This window comes from Callospermophilus lateralis, chromosome 2 (genome assembly GCF_048772815.1).
Source record: "Callospermophilus lateralis isolate mCalLat2 chromosome 2, mCalLat2.hap1, whole genome shotgun sequence".
NCBI lineage: Eukaryota > Metazoa > Chordata > Mammalia > Rodentia > Sciuridae > Callospermophilus > Callospermophilus lateralis.
This window is the reverse complement of record NC_135306.1, coordinates 4,883,781-4,903,508: the sequence shown is the minus strand read 5'-3', so window position 1 is coordinate 4,903,508 and position 19,728 is coordinate 4,883,781. Positions and strand designations below refer to the sequence as shown.

At 46.8% G+C, this 19,728-nt stretch overlaps 1 protein-coding gene across 11 annotated transcripts in view; it reads right to left on the bottom strand.

Annotated features, from left to right (window-relative positions):
* Rapgef1 (Rap guanine nucleotide exchange factor 1) overlaps nt 1–19,728 on the bottom strand; it is a 129,293-nt gene that overhangs the window by 40,569 nt on the left and 68,996 nt on the right. For all 11 annotated transcript variants that reach the window (XM_076845203.2, XM_076845202.2, XM_076845205.2 and 8 more), the window contains 3 exons: nt 14,219–14,397; nt 11,685–11,841; nt 656–744 (listed from right to left, as the gene is read on the bottom strand). In XM_076845203.2, coding sequence (XP_076701318.1) covers nt 656–744; nt 11,685–11,841; nt 14,219–14,397 — 425 coding nt within the window. The remainder of the gene's footprint in view (nt 1–655; nt 745–11,684; nt 11,842–14,218; nt 14,398–19,728) is intronic.

The window sequence follows — 19,728 nt, the reverse complement described above, 5'->3', positions numbered from 1 at the left end:
ATACTCCAAATTAGGCAGGCACAGATCTATAATCTGAGCAGTGCAAGAGGCTGAGGCAGGAGGATTGTAAGCCTCAGCAACCCAGCAAGGCCCTTTCTCAAAATAAAAAATAAAAAAGAGGCCTTGAGACGTAGCCCCCAGGTTCAATCCCTAGTATAGGAAAAAAAAAAATAAAAATGCTCCAAATTCGTGTCTTAATTTCCCCCAGGGGCTCATAGTAGAAATTACACAAGGTATTAAAACTGTCTACATTGCCCTCAGTTTATTCTCTTGAGAAAACTAATATTAAAAACCCCAAAGCACTTTCAAGTCAAACTCCTGAAATCCATGTCCTTGAAATTTCTGGGTGTGAAATGAAGTTGCTCAGGAAAATGCTTGCACTCAGGTGGCTGACAACAGGGAGTCACCTTCCTCCCCTGGATATACTTGCACCATCCTCAGAAACATGACGGGGGGGTGGGGGACGGTATTAAACCCCAGACAGGCGAGGCTACACTTCAAAACATTAAAGTAACAGGTGTTCACCCAGAACCTACCACTGAAAAGGAACCTGGGTTCCCCAGCCGCCCCCCGACTGCCTTCAGGCTCTCAACTGATCAAGTGAGGGCTGCCCTGACTGTGACCACCATGCCAGGAGGGTCTGGTCATCACTTACCCGTCAGGCTTGCCGGCTGGGGAACTGGGCTTTACTGGGCTTGTTGGAGATGGCCGCCCCTGCTTCTCGATGGTCAGCCTGACCAGCTCCTGCACCAGCATGGGAGAAAGGGACACACTGAGTTGTGCCACAGGCAGGGGCCTGTCTGGGCTCTACTGCTGAGTCCGCTTTTGTGCCCACACACTTCCTACGTAGCCCCTACGCATGGATTATCACTGTAGGTGACATGCATGGCTTCCCAAAATGGCCCCTGCCCTCCAAAAATACCTTCATAGCACGTCAAGGGGTTTCAAATGCATGAGACACTTCCTCTTGGAAGGGGAAATAGCGAACCCCACAGTCTAGAAATGACTGTTCATCACACAAAGTAAATTCCCAGCAGAAGAGATTCCCAGTGGGTTTGTGGGGATGGCGACTTTCTATTCTCTAAAGCCATCATGTCATGTGCTCAGGGACACCCACCTGGCTCAGCTGCTGGCTTTGGGTTTCCCAAAGTAAGCTAGCTGGCCTCGAATGTGGTGGGGGCTGGCGCTTGAAGAGGACTAGCTGGGGTCTTGGTCAAGGGACAGGGAGTCAAGGTCATTACTCAGAAATGACCTTAGAACAGGAAAGGAAGAAAGAAAATAAAACAAAGAAAGAAGAAAAAAAGGCACTTTTTTTTTTAAGAGAGAGAGAGAGAGAGAGAGAGAGAGTTAGTTTTTAATATTTATTTTTTAGTTTTCGGTGGACACAACATCTTTATTTTTATTTGTATGTGGTGCTGAGGATTGAACCCAGTGCCGCATGCATGCCAGGCAAGCACGCTACCGCTTGAGCCACATCCCCAGCCCCGAAAAAAAAGGCACTTTCAAAACGGGTCAAGGCCTCTGGTTTTCTCAGGTGAAATATATCCCCCAGGCTGAGGAACTCTGCCCCTGCTCCTCCTGTCTGCGTATCACTCAGAGCATAGGCCACTTCCGTCACCCTACGTCCACTGCCCCCCCCACACCACTTTTTTACTTGGATTGTCTTCAGTTACTCTGACCTACCGCAGACCCTGATAAGAGGAACCAGTGCACACACTTTGTGTCCAACTTCTTCATTTAAAAGCTTTAGGGACATATAATTCACATGCCACAAAATACCCATTTGAAGCATGCAATTCTGTGTTTGGTGTCTGTATGTAAGAAATTCTGTACCTATTCATAGTCGCCCTTGAGTCCCCTCAACTCTGCCACTCTGGCAACAACCAGTCTACTTTCTGCTCCACAGATCTGCCTATTCCGTCCCTCTACGCTCAGCATGAACAGCCATGGTTCTGGGGAGCATGGGTGGTCTATTCCTTTGTGTGGCTGAGTAGCACTCCCATGTGTGAACACACACAGCTTCTTTATCCGTCCTCTGTGGATGGACATGAGCACAGCTATGTCCACTTTCAGCACAGAGGCTACCTCTGAAGTTAGAGGGGATGGCAATGATGCAAAGGTCAACAGAACTATACTGTGTTGAGTCAGGAACTGCAGAGCCTCCAAACTGAAACCACGCCATAGGGAAACAGCAGCAGGTTCTATGAGGAAGGCAAAGCCAACGTCCTCCCCAGAGCCAAGATTCAAACCCCAGAAAAGAAGATGGAGATGCCAGAAGGAGCAGCAAAGGAGAAATTCACCAATGTCCACAACTGTGGTGATGATATAAGAAAGCCCCAAGCTATGACATAATAAAATAGAAACCTCCTGATGCAGGGTGAGGGGAGCGTCACTCTGGACAGTGGATGACTGTCCCAAGACGACTACCAGGATACATGCTGAGCCTTGAATATCTGCATTATAAGAACTCTCCCCAAGGAAAATGCTATGGATGTGTGCAAAAATCCACCCACCAAAGATGAATTCAGACCATTTGATTACATCTCTGCTAACAGGTACTAGGGATCTAAGTCATGAGAAAACCCAACCAGGGATCGCTCTCTGGCCATTAAGAATGAAATCACAAGAGCATGTGAGACAGCAAAGAAAGATGCTGTAATACAGACTCAAATAAAAGAACAGCCCCAGGAGTTACGTGTGTGTTTGGGGAACAAAACTAGGTTGAGAATCTATGTAACAGAAACAAGTATGACTGTGGTACATCCTTTATTTTGTTCCTGTTTCCTAGGTTTCTGAAATGAACACACATTACTTCTGAAACAATAATTAAACAAATGCCTCCAACAGCCCCTCAAGGCCCATTGGAGAACCAGATTCCGGCCACCCCACTCTGCAGCAGACAACATCTGCTTGTGGAGAAGTGTGGAAGGTGAGGTTTCAGAGCCACCGGCAGAGGAGGGAGTGCGTATGGCTCTGGTCACCATATTTACAAGTTAATACTCAAGGACAGCTTGCCAGCTGGTGACACAGGCAAAAAAGACACGATGACAGGATGGGAAGAGACAGTGACTTGAGGGAGGTGGCCCCTGCACCCAGGGCCTGAAGGAGGGCAGGAGTGGCAGACTGTCATGAAAGTTCACAGCTCAGCAGGGTTCAAAGCACCAGATGAAAGCCATGCAGAGGCTCCACTTTCAGGCTCACAAGTACAACAGGGCAAGAGGAGAGGAGAGTTCTGCATGTTTGCAGTGGCTGACATAGGTACAAATTCCACCAATTCTTCCTGACTCATGAGCAATCCCAATTAGCTTGCTATCTTTCTGGATAGGCAGCGTGACCTCCTGAAATGACAGGCACACATGCATGAGCGTGCCCAGGTCCCAAGGCAACACCAGGACTGCAGCGACATTCCCTAGGGCCAATCTGCTGCCCAGACTTGAAAGAGGCTGGAGAAGGAGTGGGCAGCTCTGCCTATCTACACAGAAGGCTCCAGTCGCAGCTTGCCATGAACATCTATCTCATAGAGGTGAGCTTGAGAACGCACACCATCTAGCAGCTTCCAACACCCCCACCTCACTGCCCACTGAAGGTCGTCCAGGCCCAGGACCTCCTCCTGAAGGCAGGATTTCTGAGTGACGGCAGGCCTTTCATCATCTGGAAGCACAAGTTAGGAAAGACTGAGATCTATCTGGACTGTGTCTACAGCAGGGAACTATAAGCGAGACTTACCACTAGTTTGTTGAAAACCAGTTTTCAAGACCTAACCAGGTATTTGGAAAAGAAGCTTCCTAAATACATTATACTTTACTTCCATGTTTGCTTATTTATACTGAAAATGGCTGCAGAGAAGGAAGCCTTAAGTGACCTGCAGGACAACAGTAGGCTGTGGTGCTCAAGGAAACAGCATGATTATGCCTATCTGCCCCCATCCTCCTGGTGCCGAGACAAAGCCCTGTCTGGCAGAGGGGACATGCCACACAGGAAAAGGCTTTCCATAGGAGCCCATGGGCAGTGGCAACTCTGTAAGATGCCTTGCCACACTGGCCCTCAAGGGCAGGGCATCCCGGGGGAGTCCTCAATTCACTGAAAAGCACACCAGGCTAAAACTCAAGGTTCCCTTCCTGCTCATATTCATCATATACCCACCATCACTTGTGGTCCTGTGAATCTCCTGGGTGCCCAAGGAGATGTGTGACCATGGACCAAGACCCAACCCTTTATCAGTTACTTCTTCACATGCCTTGGATCAGGTCTGGTAACCAAGTACAGGATTTTCCTGTAACTGAAACTGCATAATGAGATCAGAGGGGTGTCCAGCCCCAGTGACATTTTTATTGCAGCAAAAAGGGAACTGCCCTGGCCACATCCAAAGTGGTAATAATCCCTCTATATACTGGTCCCTTATAATTTATCCCATCTCCTTTCATTTTCATTATAGTCGTAAGTAATATGGATTGTTGCACCCATTTCACAGATAAAGACAGTAAAGCATGATAACCTGTCCTGGAACTCAGAATGCAAGTGTGCTGGCCTGCAAATTCTGGCTGCCTGGCAGCAAGACTGACTATCCCACTCCATGGCACTGTTTCTACACTCCAGAGACGAGAGCAGAGAAGCATCCGTTGTAGCTCAGTGCTGAGCTAAATGCTAGAGTGCATGAGCATGTGCCCATTCCTGAAACAGACAAAAAGCAGGGCTACTTTCCACCAAGCCAGTATTCCTAGAGCCTCAACAGCTACATGGAAAAGCTACCCGGGATCCTCACATGCAGAGAAGCACAGGAATCTTTGCTGAAGAGCCTCACTTGAGTAAGATCCAGAGAATTAGCCTGAACCTCAAATCTGCCTTCAAGGAAAAGGCAGCTATGTATAGAGGGTCCCAGGCCTGGGCCAACAGCTCAGAGGCCTAAGGACCTGCTAGCCCCACAGATGTATTTACTCCTATACAAAATGAGGATGCTGCAGTCAGCTTTGACTCTCGCTGAAGGCTGCTTTGGTGAGACACAGGGCATAGAAGTGCTCAGAGGACTGTAATTTATAATGCATGCTTTGCAAAATTGCTCAATAGGAAAACCACAGCTCAAGGCGGTAGTCAGGACCCTTGGAGAACCATAGTTACCTGGCCCTGTTGTCACAGCCACAAATTGCGCCTGCCCACCCAGCTCCACCTAAGACACATTCAGCCTAAAGACAAGGAGCCACAGGTGCTCTCAAGTGCCACCCTGCAGGGTGAGTGTGGCCTAGAAGAGTGCCAGGTGGTGAAAACTAAAAATGTAGTTGAGGCAGGAAGCTATGATTCAAGTAAAAAAAGGCTTCAGGAGCTGGGTTCAGTGGTGCACACCTGTATTTCCAGCAACTCAGGAGGCTAAGGCAGGAGGAGTGCAAGTTCAAGGCTTCCCTCAGCAACTAAGCAAGGCCCTGTCTCAAAAATAAAAAGGGTTGGGGATGTGGCTCAGCTTTAAAGTGTCCCTAGGTTTGGGGCTGGGGATGTGGCTCAAGCAGTAATGCTCTCGCCTGGCATGTGTGGGGCGCTGGGTTCTATCCTCAGCACCACATAAAATAAAGATGTTGTGTCCACCAAAAACTGAAAAATAAATATCAAAAATCAATCAATCAATCAATCAATAAAAATAAAGTGTCCCTAGGCTCAATTCCCAGTAGCCCTCCCCTTACCACCAAAAAAAAAAAAAAAAAAAAAAAAAAAAAAAAAAAAAATGCTACAGAAGCTCTGGATAACTGTGAATTCTCTGGACCTTTGTGAGTCAGCTCCACACCCCAGGCCCAAACACTGTGAAGAGCACATGTTTGGTATAGGCTTCCTCTGAGAAGATTTACCAGAAAACATAATTACTGAGCTCAGAAAACAGGGTGGGAAGGGGGCTGTCAGAGTAACGAGAGAGGTCTATCTTTAAGCCACATTATTTTAAAAACTAAAACAACAAAAGGTCTAAAATCTGAATGTATGAAATTGAAATATAAGCATGATGATTTTTTTAAACTTACAAAAGTATATCCCCAAAACTCTTACAGGAGAAATCTTTACTACCTTTAATAAGCTATTTCGTTTCCCTTTCCTCTTCCCCATTTCTTCTACTCTCCTTTAAAACCACCACCACAGGTGCTGAGGCTACACCTGTCATTCCAGTGACTCAGGAGGCTTGGGAAGAAGGTCACAAGTTAGAGGCCAGTCTGGGCAACTTAACAAGACCCTGTCTTGAAATAAAAAATTAAGAAGGGCTGGGGATGTGGCTTAGTGCTAGAGCATCCCTGGGTTGTTCCCAGTATCGAAATCAAAACAAACCAAATAAAAACACTCCAAACTCAACGCGCTGATATAGAGGAATACTCCAAAGATGTAACGAATCAAACAACCCTAAACACACAGCCATACAAAGACTTTGAAGTGTCTGAAAATGACTGTGTGCTCTTAATAGGATTGCCTAAATCACAAAAGTAGCACCTCATCAAGTGCGGTGGCGTACACCTATAATCCCAGCAGCTCAGGAGGCTGAGACAGGAGGATCAGGAGTTCAAAGCCAGCCTCAGCAACGGTGAGATCCTGTCTTTAAATAAAATACAAAATAGGGCTAGGATGTGGCTCAGTGGTCCAGTGCCCCTGAGTTCAATCCCTGGTACCAAAAAACAAAAATAGCATCTCCTTGCTATTATTTAGGTAATACAAACTTTCAGTGATTTGAAATAATCATAGTGGTGGTGGTGGTGGTGGTATTTATCCTGAGACCACTGTGTTCTAAAGCTGGCTGTGGTGGTGATAGTGTACCAGTGTGCAGGAATACCCAGGAAGTCACCAAGTGGCATGTTCCAGATGCATAAACTGCATTTCAATAAAGCTGTCGCCAATGTCCCACCAAGAAAACCCAGGAAGAACAAAAGAGGATCCTACAACTTCTCATAGCTAGAAGTGAGAGAGCTAGTAAAGACCTGCAGCACCGTGTCAAAAGGCATGTAGAAGGCGCCTCTGAGAGCCGTCCCCGGGCACAAGGCTGGACCTGGACACCACAAAGAGTAACTCTGCACTGAGTGAAACATGTCAAGCACGCCTAAATTCACTCACTCATAATGATAATTTTCTAAAAAAACATTCATCGGTCATGCTAAAGCGTGCTTGAAAATACTCATGATTTTAAAAACTGGTATACAGTTTTTAAAATGTGGCTCAAGCGGTAGCGCGCTTGCCTGGCATGCGTGCAGCCCGGGTTTGATCCTCAGCACCACATACAAACAAAGATGTTGTATCCGCTGAAAACTAAGAAATAAATATTAAAAAAAATTCTCTCTCTCTCTCTCCTCCTCTCTCTTCAAAAAAAAAAGGTATACAAAAGAAGGGAACTAAGCTCGACATGAAGGTGACAAGGAGAAGCCTCTCAGACACAATCCAGCTAAGTCAGTGATGAAGGAAATGGCAGATGTCCGTGTTCCTTTCTAAAACCCTGAGGAAGCAATGGACACAGGCGTGACGGTTGATGGCCTCTGACACCTCCAAGGGAAAGCCCAGCTCGCTCAAGGATGCAGGGCATCCTCCCAAGCACAAGGCCCTGGTCTGCTGCATCTTGGATTCCAGCAAATCGCAGCTGGAGGAACATGCTCGCAGCACTGCCTGGTGCCCTGCATGGCTCAGATGCGAGACTCCAGGAGCAGCCGCTCTCCACAAGAACAAGTTGCAAGGAAAAAAGTAAAAAAACCCTTCAGACACCGATCAATGAACTCAGAGTACGAACTTTATTTGGATCTTGAAGTAAAAAAATGAGCCATTCAAAAGTAGCAAACCACACCCTGCAGGTCAAATCCAGCCTAGGGCTGGTGTCTGCAAGGCTCTCTAGGTAAGAAGGTCATTTCAAAAACAACAAAAATGAAAACAAAGGGCTCTCTGTGGCCTGGAATGCCTGCAATGTCCCTCTCTCAAACAAGCCTGTTCCAGAGATGGCAGGACATGGCACCTGGGATCTGCTCCCACATCATCCAGGGAGCAGGTAGAGGGAGAGAAGAAACAAAAGTGGCCATGATGAGGGGAAGGACCTAGGAAACCCCAAGAGGCCTCAAGAGTCTCTTCTCTTTCTATTCACTGTTCTGTTTTGCAAGTGTTGAAAATTGTTCATAATAAAACATTTAAAAATAGTCTGAAAAGGATAAAAGAAATGGCTTATTTGAAATGTCAATGTGGCAGACAGGTGGTTGCCCCACAGTATCTGTTCTTCCTAATGGATTTTCAGCTGGGCATATGATCAAGCTCTGGCCAATATAATGTACATGAAAATTTTGTGAGGCTTTCCAAGAAGCCTCCTTAAAGGGAAAGGCACGACTTCGTATTCTCATCTTCACTGCTAGCTGGAATGTAGACATGATGGCTGGGGATGAAGTGGCTATTCTGAATCACGAAGTAGAATCCGTGTGCTAAGAGCAGGAATGCAAGATGGAAACACCCCTGTCTGTGCTGTGACAGTGTCCTGCCAGTTCCTGACTCTCCGTCTCTGTACTCCTACAGATGACATTGATAAGTTCTGTTTTTAAAAGCTACTATTATTTTGGGGTTTCTTGCTATCAGACCTAATCTGAATTGACAGCCAGAAAACATTTCAAAATAGTGCTGTTATACAAGCGGAGCCTGGCACCTAAGGTTGGTTATGAGGGTGATGGTTAAATGACAGAACTGTAGGCTTCCACGAGTTTTCCCCACAGTCATCAGGGTAAGAAGTCCTTTGTTCGTTGGTTTGGAGTGTGTGTGTCCAGAGACTGGGGAGTTTCAGGTGAAGAGGGGAGACCTACAGGGAAGCCTCCACACCTGGAAGGTTTAGAGGAGGGCGGGGCTGAGTGCAGAGAGTTGGGTGCGGAGTCACCATCTAAGGAAAAGAGGAAGAGCTGAAATTCAACCACAGAGCTGGGAAGATGTGAAATTTGTCAGATTGCCTGGAGAAGAGCCATGGCCACTGTCAGGGACAGGCAAAGTTGAGCTCATCTGGAAATGAGCATTTCTGTGGGGAGCAGTACTCAGCTATGTCCACTGGGCACCCAGCACTCAGACTTCATGTCCAGTACCTCACCTCGTCTGTTCCCAGGCTTCAGGGTAAATATCTCAAAACCTCATGGCCAAGCAGGGGCATTTACATGGGGCTTAAATGATGAATGACCACTTGCTTAGGGACGAGCATAGTCATCTGGCTTGAAAACATTTTTCAATCTTTCTCCCCCAAAATAAAATTCTGTTTAACAACTGAATGAGTCACTTGAAAGATAGTGAGTCGGTCTGGAAGAACATTTCCCATCCCAGAGGGATGACAACAGTAGGTACACCCCTTGTTTCTGCATACTCCTGGCCCCTCCCAGTCCCAGTGACATGGGTGTGTGGGGTGTCCCAGGCCTGAGGGACACAAAGGAGGCTCCAGCACAGAGAATCCCTTTGTGCTGAGTGTGGCTCTCCTGCCTGAGGGAGGCAGTGGAGGTGGCTGGGTGCACAGGAGGCTCTCTGCCCTCAGAAGGCAAGCCCCCCAGGTGGAGGCCTGTGTGAGCTTTGCTCATCACTGTGTTCACCATCTGGTGACAGAGGCGCTCCCTACACACTTCCTAAATAAGTATGACAAAAGAGAATCTATAGAAATTCTCACTGCAGAATCTCTGTTCTGGTGAAAGTAGTTTTAAGACAACTGGGGAGAAGTTACTGGTTCTTAGACATTGCCAGGTTCAAATCCCATAGGTTCTTTCTCAGTCTGGTCATAGAAAGACTGGAGAAATTCCCTTTTAATGAGGGTGACGCTGTCCTGATTCCATTTCGGGCTGCCATGAAGCCAGTGAGGAAACCCTACCTCTTGTGTGCCAACTTGCTTTGCTCTCAGCAGCATCAGTGTGGTGGAGGGACCCACACAGTGTCACCTGGAAAGCGAACAGCAATATCTCCAGAGGCCTGAACAGTATAGCAGCTGGATGAGTCAAAGCTGAGCTGAGTGCCTCGCAGGTCAGGCCTCCTGCTGCCTGCTGCCTGCTGCCTGCGGGGAGCTATCATGAGGAAGCAGTGAGAGTAGCTAAGGGACTAGCATGAAATCTGGAGAGCAACACAGATCTCTCAACGGCCGCACTGGGCTCCACTCTGAAGTCTCACAGGTCTTAATAACTCTGGGGGGTGCCGAGGACATAGAAGCAGTCGGAGTAGGCAGGAGCCATGCATCCCTGGACATGAACTCAAATTTCCCTGCAGACACTCAGCTGTCCGCACTGGGTGTTTGAGGTGGGAGCCCCTGGACCTTGAGCTAACTGTGACCACTTGGGAGCAAACTGCCACACCAAACAATGCTTTCTTAGCCTTTCTTAGCCCTCCCTTGGGATCCTTGCTCTGCTCTCCAGGGTCCATGCAGGAGGCTTTCAGGAAGCTGTGATCTGGTGAGCGTGGAGGAATCTTTCTTGATATAGAGTAAATATCTCAGCTATCATTTTGGGTTGGTGGGTAGAAGGGAAGAGAATGCAATTTTTCTGAGCCCAATTCATAAATCATGCATTTAGCACCACAAAGTTAATAACAAACAGTGCTAATGCCAAGTGCTTAGCATGTGCCTGGCACCATTCCACAAGCACTCCATATACTAACTCAATCCTATCTGCAACCCTATGACACGTGCTTTTACTATTTAAATTTTTAAAAAATTTGTTCTAATTAGTTATACATGACAATAGAATGCATTTCATACATCATACATAAATGGAGTATAACTTCTCATTCTTCTGGTTGGAAGTGATGTAGTTACACAGGTTGTATAATCATATTTGCACATAGGGTACATGGTGCTATTATTACACCTATTTATGGACCAGTTAACCAAGGTATAGAGCAGCTAAGGAAACCGCTCATGTGCACTGGCCAGTAAGTGGTGGCCTTGGTATGAAAGCTAGACAGGTCAAGGCCAGCTCTTGCCACCATAGGACGTGGTTTTGTGTAACAGCAGGTTTCCATGTTCCTACTGCCCACAGCTCCAGCCCTGGTCCAAAGGCCCTCACAGGATTCCTGCTCTATGTTTCCCTTACTTTCATCCACCAGGACTTACTCTCTCAAATTGGGGTTTATGCCCCAGAGACTTTTGGCCTTTGCTTCCCACCTTAACTACAGAGTCATAATTTCCCATTACATTGCTCCTGACTTCCCTGGATGCTGAATCCTCAGACCACACCATAGATATCAGGTAAACACAGGTTCATTTCTTACTCATCTCATTCTTGCTTTTCTACCAAAAATCCCCAAATTTCCTAGAACATGAAAAGGAAAAGCTGATATACTGGGTGTTTTGTGAAAAGTCAAGGCAAAAACAATCTCCACATGTACAAATATGTAACAACACATCCCTCCATTATGAAAAACTACCATGCACCAATAAAAACGTGTGGAAGAAGTCTCCATTGCACCATATTTTGCGGGCAGCGTGCTCAGTCAGAGCCGTGATATGGACTCTGAAGACCAAACACAAGATGCCTCTGGTAGCCTTCCAACAGTGTGGACAAGAACTCCACAGGCTTGCAAGAGTCACTTGCAAGACCAGTCCTGAGAGAATTAAGCAGTCATCAGACTGAGTACCAGAGACTCTGGAAGACATTCATTTCCAGGCATTAAGTTTATGAACAAACTCCTAACATCAAGCAGGCTGGCTGCTCCAAGTCCCAACCAGGACAGCCTGGAACCCGCCCTGGTACCTTTACTCCGTCCAGAACAGCTTTGATGACTCCCTTCACAGTTGTCACCATCTCCTTATCTTCTGAGTTCACGCCTTCCAGCATCACCTGGTCAGACCAACGGATGAGGTTGGCAAGACTTTGGTACACTCGGCTGTAGCAGGAGGAGAGGGCTGAGCTAGAGGAAGAGAGGGTTTTGAAAAAGAATATGAACAAATCTTAAGCATGACCAATGCCTGCAGATGTCCACGTGATGCAAGACCAATTTCTCAATATCAGGGAATGTTCCTTGTCTTGCTTTTTAAAAATCCACACCTCTAGTGAAGAAGCAGACCTCATTTGCCCTGTGCCTTTCTCTTTACAGCCAACCAAGGTTTTGTGGGGCTCTTATGTTCTCATCTGTGTTATAATTTTTTTTTTAAATTTCCAAACTATAACATGAAAATTCCACCAAAACAGTTAACAAAACTTTTCCAAACTTCATATCCCTCTATCCTTCTATGAAATTCTGATGACATCTTATATACCACCCATCTCCTCTGGACAGTCACACAAGCCAAGAGGTCTGTGGAATTTTACTGGGCAGGACTCTTTAAAGGCAGAGCCATGAGCTCAGAAAGACCTGCAGTTTATTAGAATTTCTCCTATCCTGGCTCAATTTTACCAACCTCTTTGCATCATAACTGTGGCCGATAAGTCGGAGGAACGCACTAATGACTGTTCTGAGAAAATGATGAACCAACAAGCAAGGTGACCTGTGATGGTGGTGGGGATGTGTGACAGTGGTGACATATGTGTGTGTGTGTGTGTGTGTGTGTGTGTGTGTGTGTGTGTGTGTATGTGTGTAATGCACTGGCTCTGATGCCAAAACAGGCAAGAGGAGCTGAGGGGGTGCTGGGAGAAGCCCCAGTGAGCACAGAGCAGCAGCTGAGATATGTAAGTTACTCATCTTTCCCAAAGTTTTAAATAAGCAAAGAAATGGAAAGATGGTTATCTTTCCATTTCAGACTTAATGCATTATAACAAAGGAAGAGCAAAATACAAAAGGGGACCTCTAGCAAAGCCTGCTGCCTTCTACCCTGTGGCTCCACCACAGCATGGCACAGCTGAGCTTCTAGGGATGATGAGGTAGTATGAGGACACTGGTGTTTAATACTTAATTTCCACCAGCATCAGTTGCTGAAGGTCCCCTGCAGGCACTGAAAGAGCTGGCAACACACTATAACAATTAGCTGCAGGATTTAGCTAAGGTGACTCTAGCAGGGATTTTCCCAGAAGCTGACTAGCACTGGAAGGTGTCAAGAGAGGCGATGCATCCTCTCTTGCCACCACCCTCTCCCCTGCCCACTGGCCTCAGGTCCATTGCTACTCTTTGTCTCTTCACTTCCAGTCAACTCTGGCCTCTCCCAGGTCTGCGCAGTTCCTCCTCTGAGAAGTCTGATCAGACTAACTCCAGCTCTCTCCAAACTCTCCCTTCTTCAAGTCCCAACAGAGCTTCTAACTTGATACCACAAATCAGCTCCTCTGTTATCTGAGGAGGATTTCCAACTAGGTTTTAACTCTTCCCTGGTAGGGACCATTACATGAAAACAGATATTTAAGGGCATTTAAAAGGGAGTCATCATGCATCTAACTACAGCCTAAGGTCAAACTCTCTCAAAGAACAGACAGAGCCCTCCTGGGAGCTGGGCAAGGATTAACCATGGGATTCATGGCACAGACAACTAAGCCACACCACCCAGCAGCAAGGAGCGTCTAGCCTAAAGGTTATGATCTTTAGCGATCAGCAGAAATGCCTGTGGGAAGCTTACGGTAGAGAGTTCCCTGAAAATAAAGACACTATTGACTTTATCTTCCACAAAAAGGGAACTGAATTTTGTTGCCAAGTTTTGAAAGTCATTCATAAAACCTCAGCCTCCTGGGGGCCAATAACTACTGAGCCATCTGGAGAAACTGAAACAGAGATGCATTCACCTTGATCAGGTACCATGGATAAAAAACAAATAATGGGCCAGCCTTGGAAGAAAAAGTTCCTGCTAGGCTTTCATTTGAGATTACATTTAATATGGCCCTTCTTTTTATACTTAGCAATCAATATGGGGCCAACCGCCTGCTGACCTTTAAGAAGAAATACACTCCAGCAGTATAAGCCCCTGAACTCAACAATGCCACCCAGCCCCCAGTCCCCCCCCACCCAGTCCACAGGCTGCTTGGGAGGCCCTGGCCTGCCTGGCCCCAGACAAGGGTTTTCCTACTCTAGCCCTGAGGCTGGTTCTTTTCTCTTTCCTTGATCACTCAAGCAACTGAAGACTCTCGGGACTGAAGGTCCTAATAAATGGTGGTGAAATGTGTAGGGTGACTGAGGGTACTTAGATAATGTCCCCTGGTTTGGCAGTAACCTGCCTTAGTGTCAAGGCCCCAGGAGGAGCAAGGATCTGTTGCCAGAATAGCCCAAGGACAGCTTCCTATTCCTAGAAACCTGTTTCGAGGACCCCAAACCAAGATGCCTCTGCACCCTCACTGGTGACACAGCCAAGGACTTGGGAGCAACTCACCTGTGCTGGATACGAGGGTCAGTCTGCACCAGAGGTAAGACGGCCTCCAGCACCTTGCTGGCAGAGCCCGGGAGCATCTCCAGCACCTTCTTGTCTACAGCCATTTTGTCCACAATGGTCTTAAAGTAGCGCAAGGCACTGACGACTTCCTTCTCCTTCTCCTCCAGCCAGCTCAGGTTCTGAAAGGAAACATAAAGCATAAGCAGGAGGAGCGAGCTTTAAGGGAGCTGTTTGAAAAATAAATGAATAAAAGTTCCTGCAAACCAGCTTAAGACTGCTGAGAAAAGAAAACATTCTGGCTGCAGAAACTAAGTCAGATTATTTTTCCGTGGCTTGTGATCAGCAGACAGAGGCCAGACCTGAAGGAAGAAGGGGTTTGGACTAAGAAAGATAGCTGAGAAATTCCTGAATTCTCTCCCCACACCTGAGGTCCCCAAACCATTCTCTTCCATGTCCTAAGCAGCTACACTGAGAGCCACCTCTAATCTCAGGAAGTGCAGCATGTGCTGACTTGCTGCTATCTTGCAATAGCCCAGTCCCATGGCACACCTGTCCTATAAACCAACCTGGAGATCCCAGGTTTTTCTTCCAAAGACCCAAGGGGTTTCAACCCATCTCCCACACTGTTCAACCTCCTCTCAACACAATGTCATGCTACCCCCACAGCACTTGGCAACCTAGGGCTGGAAGGGTGGGAAACTCTGGCGTGAAAGCTGAGATTGCTGGAGAGATGGCAGCAGTTCAGCTGCTACTTGTGCAGTGGCTGCTGACAGCATCCAGGCCCTGTTCCTGAGGAAAGCTGCCTGTGAGGGCGCTACATGTTCTAGAACTCAAGCCACATCCTTCTCCTTGGATGTGGCCACACCCCTTCCTTTCCTTTCTTTCAACCTCCCCGTGGAATGGCCGTGTATCATCCAGACCCCAGCTGGCAGGTGGGGGAACTGAGTAATGTACCCAAGGGGCAGGCCCACGAGTGGAAGAGGACTAGAGAATGCTAATAAAAGCAACCTAGGGGGCTGGGGCTGGGGCTCAGTGGTACAGCACTTGCCTAGCACCATGAGGCACTGGGTTCAATCTTAAGCACCACATAAAAATAAATAATAAAGGTACTGTGTCCATCTACAACTAAAAAAATAAAAATTACATTAAAAAAAAGCACCCGAGGGCAAGAAGAAACTTCTAGAAGACACTGGTACAGACAGTAATTTATAAATATACAAGTACATGACACAATATTATAAAAATGATTTATGATTTTGAACCCTAGGTCTTTTCTTCTAAAATGAGAGGGAATGACCCTTTAAACTTTAAAAAGTTCAATAGAGGAATTATTTCATAGGAATCTCAAAGAAAAATCTACAAGTGAAAATGGGATCAGTGAGTAAACAGGTTCTTCAGTCAGACTCCTCCCAAAGACTCAAGTGACTCCCCTCTGTGGGTTACCTCCCCAAGGTGTTCTTGAGACCAGGAAACACCTCCAGCACGGAATGCCCTCTTCTTCGTGATTACTGGGCACCCGTCTCCCTCACCTTCTTTTCCCCTTTGACTCCTGACAGGTCTGTCTGCTCACTGTCTCCAGGCACTGGTCTTTCTACCTCTGGGCAAGCACTCTCGGCTTCGCCATCACCTACCCACAGCCTGGAGGAGCCTGAGAAGCCAGTCCTCTCTGCTTGCAGACAGCAAACACGAACCAAAGCCATGGTTTGTCCCGCAAGAGGAGGACGAGGACAAACACTACCATCTTGGCACATCAGAAAATGCTGGAAGCCAGCAATGATGAAACTTGGTGAGGAACAGGACATATTTTTAGAAAATGCGTGTCACTGGGTATGTAAGGGAGAAAGACATTGGCAGGCACTTCAGAGCCGAAAAGAAATCTCTGTCACTGCAGAGAGGACTCATCAGCCATGTAAGAGCTGGCGGCCTGGGCTCTTAGGAAAGGAGAGTGACGCACTCTTTAGCCTCCAGCAAAGGCTGTTCCCAGAATCCATGGCTAAACCTAGAGCCTTCCCAGCCTTTCGGTGTTGGAGCAGAGTGTACAGTGACATACCTGCTCCCAGCACTAGCTGGACCTGGGGACTCGTTAACTGTGACTTTGCTAATGTTGCCCAGCCTCATACTCTTGGTGTGGCGGATGCACCCACCTGCACACCCTTGCTGCCCTGAGGAAACAGTTGCTGCTCTTGGTCCCCACAAGCCTGTCCTGGGAGGGCCCAGATCCAAGGCCCATCATAGCTCTTGGGAAGCCCTAGATTCTGGGCTCCCTGTCTACAAGGCAGGTAGGACATATCTGCCCTGTGTGACTGCAGAGACCAATGGGGGTCGGGGATGAATGAGGACATGGACAGAAATAATTTCTAGCACTTCACAGACACAATACCAGCACCAGAGATTTTATATCTGCCAATAATAAAGCAAAGAAGCTGGATAAAGGATGCAAAAATCTAAAAAGGAAGAAAAAGGTATGGATTATAGCCACCACTCACTGGGTACCACAGGCCATCTGCAGGGCAGGGTTTTCTGTGAACCATTTCATGAAGGCTACAACCACCCCACAGAGCAAACACTATTTATTATTCCACAGGTGAGGAAGCAGGGCTTGGTGGGCAGTGGGGAGGTCAAACAACATGCCCACAGTCAGACACCAGTAGTGACAACTTGGCCTGTTTGATTCCACAGCCTGCGGAGGCTGAGAGGGGAAAAAAGACTGATCAAGGGGCTGGGATTGTGGCTCTGCAGTAGAGCACTCATTTAGCACATGCAAGGCCCTGGGTTTGATCCTCAGCACCACACAAAAATAAATAAACAAAATAAAGATATTGTGTCCAACTACTTCTAAAAAAATATTTAAAAAAAAAAGACTGATCAAAGTACCTTGGAATAAGTAAAGAAATGCATTAGCAATCCCTCGCTCCAACGCTCTCATTTCCTAAATGAAAAAACAAGGCCCAGATGGACAGAAACTGAAATTGCTTTCCTGCTGGGTGGAGGGTGGTGTCAACTGGACCCAAGGCTGTGCCTGGCTGCAGTGGGCTGCTAAGAAGGACAGCTGTGGAAGAGAAAGAGGAGAAAAACTGGCCTGTTCTTCACGCCCTCCCTCGACAGCAGAGCAGCAGTGACACCTAACCTGCACTCCACACCCTCATTCCACCTGCAGCCTTGATCTCTGCTCCCCAGAAACCCAGTCTCATTTCCAGCACTACAGGACAAGGAACTACACAAATCTGAGCTAAGCTGGGGCTGGGGGAAAGCAAGTTCAAATTAGCACTATGTGATTTTTTTTTTTTAATATTTATTTTTTAGTTTTCGGCAAACACAATATCTTTGTTTGTATGTGGTGCTGAGGATCGAACCCTGGCCGCTCATATGCCAGGCGAGCGTGCTACCGCCTGAGCCACATCCCCAGCCCCTCAAATTAGCACTATGAAAAACCAGCACCGTGGAACTATTCACAGACAGCGCAACACTGCTTTTTTTTTTTTTTGCTGGGTCAGTTACAGCAAGCACAGAACAGTAGTGCCCACTGCCAGGCCCTTGGGTACTGACATATCCCTGCTTATGTTTCTTATAGGATTGTGACAGCTGAGAGGAAACCTCTGCAGGAGTCTACTCAAGAGTGCCAGGACCAGCACTGTCCAAATGGCCCCCAGGTTGGAAAACTCAACCCTTCTGGACTATTTCTGGACATGGTAATTATGATCATACAGGACTGTTAACTTTTAATTGAGTATTTGGCTAAATTTTCTATACTACTTTATAACACTCCATAGCTTACTACTAAGCTTGTTAAAAGGTTATAAAAAGAGTTTATAAATTTATCTACATATATGAGACAATTAATGTATCTAAATGAAATGAGTCTGAGAAGACAACAGAATATAGTGGGAAAAAGGCTTTGATTAAGAAAAGCTGGGCCAATATCAACACTGTCCATACAATGGGGATAATAAAAGCCTTTCCCACATGATTACAGTGAGGAGAACGTGAAACAGCATGTGCCAAGCCACCCAGGACAGGGCTGGGGCAAAGGGAAGCCTCTGTAGGTGCCCAAACCTGAATCTGTACAACCCCCTAACTGGGAGAGCAGGCACACAGCCAGGATAGGGGAGAGTGGGTGTGCACTACATTCTCCAAGTGGCAAGGGAACCAATGAATGGCAGACAAGGTAGCAGAGAGTCTCTGCAGCGGTCTCTGATAGGTGGCAGACCCCTGCAGCTGTCGTTCTGCCTGCAGAGCTGCCCCACTAAACAGCAGGTCTGCCCTCGTTCATTGCAGGCAGGTGGATCAGGCCAATAGTTGTCCTCGTGGAAGGTCACACCTGCAGTCTGGCACTACCAATGTGGTTCCATGCTTTGTATGTGTACTGTGGGAGGTCTAGCAGCCCCTACCACCCTCCAACGAGGTGCCCAGTAGCACCTGCTTCACCCTCCTGTGCTGACAACTAGAAATGAATGTCCCTAGATACTGCCAAACATCCCCAGGGGTTTGGAGGAGCCACACTATGCGAGGGGTGCTTCCATATCACATTTTCCTCCATGACCTCTCCTGGGATAAAGAATAAAGAGGGGAAATTCAAGAATTGAAAGGCTGAAATTTGCTGAGTTCAGCAGCAGGGTAAAGCTGTTGGTAAACCATTTTGCTTTGCTCTGCTCTGCCTGGACTAGCATCGAATGGCAGCTCACTTTCCTTGGAGGTCAACACAAAACTTGTCTCCGAGAGCAGCTACGCAGATCGCAACAAAACTAGCTCAAGCACAGTCCAATCCATGCCCTCCCACTCTGCTTCCTCCTGGAATTCAGATCTCTGGCATGGGCAAGACTGCCCTTGTGTCACAGGCTCCTGTAGTTAACACACTGGGCAGAAAAAAATATTATCCAACAAAAGACTTTTGAATTTAAAGACCTTATTTTCTCTATTCCTAACTAGGCTTTTAAGATATTTTGCTGGCCAATAGGAAAACCAAAAGTAGATGAATCGCAAAATTTAAGAATTTTATGCTTAAACAATGGGATAATATTTGTCAAATGTGCTTAATTGGTGGCTGTGACAATAGTTCCATGATAGGTTCCCTCTGATTAATCACTAGAGGATTAAGGATCAATTTGTCTATGAAATTTGCTTTTATTTTACATGATTAATTTTATTTTTTAAGCATAGTAATACATCAGGATCAATATTTAGGTGTGTGAGACATTAAAAAAAAAAAAAAAAAACACTCTGTCTTCCTTTCTTAAAAAAAGAAATGTAGTATCAGATAAGTCAGGCTCTGACAGAGGATGGCCTGTGCCCAAATCTTGCTGGGTGACTGGCTAAATGCTTCTTATCTCTACAGACCCAGTTTCCTTTACGGCAAAACAGATTTTTTACCTGTTAGGACCACTGTGAAGATTAAAGAAGAAAACATGTGTCAAGCAGTGAGCATGGGCCAGGAAAAGGACCCTGCACTGTTGGCAGCAAAGTCCTGGCCCCAGAGCACTGGGTCCTTCCCCCCAACCCCAGCCTGCGGATGG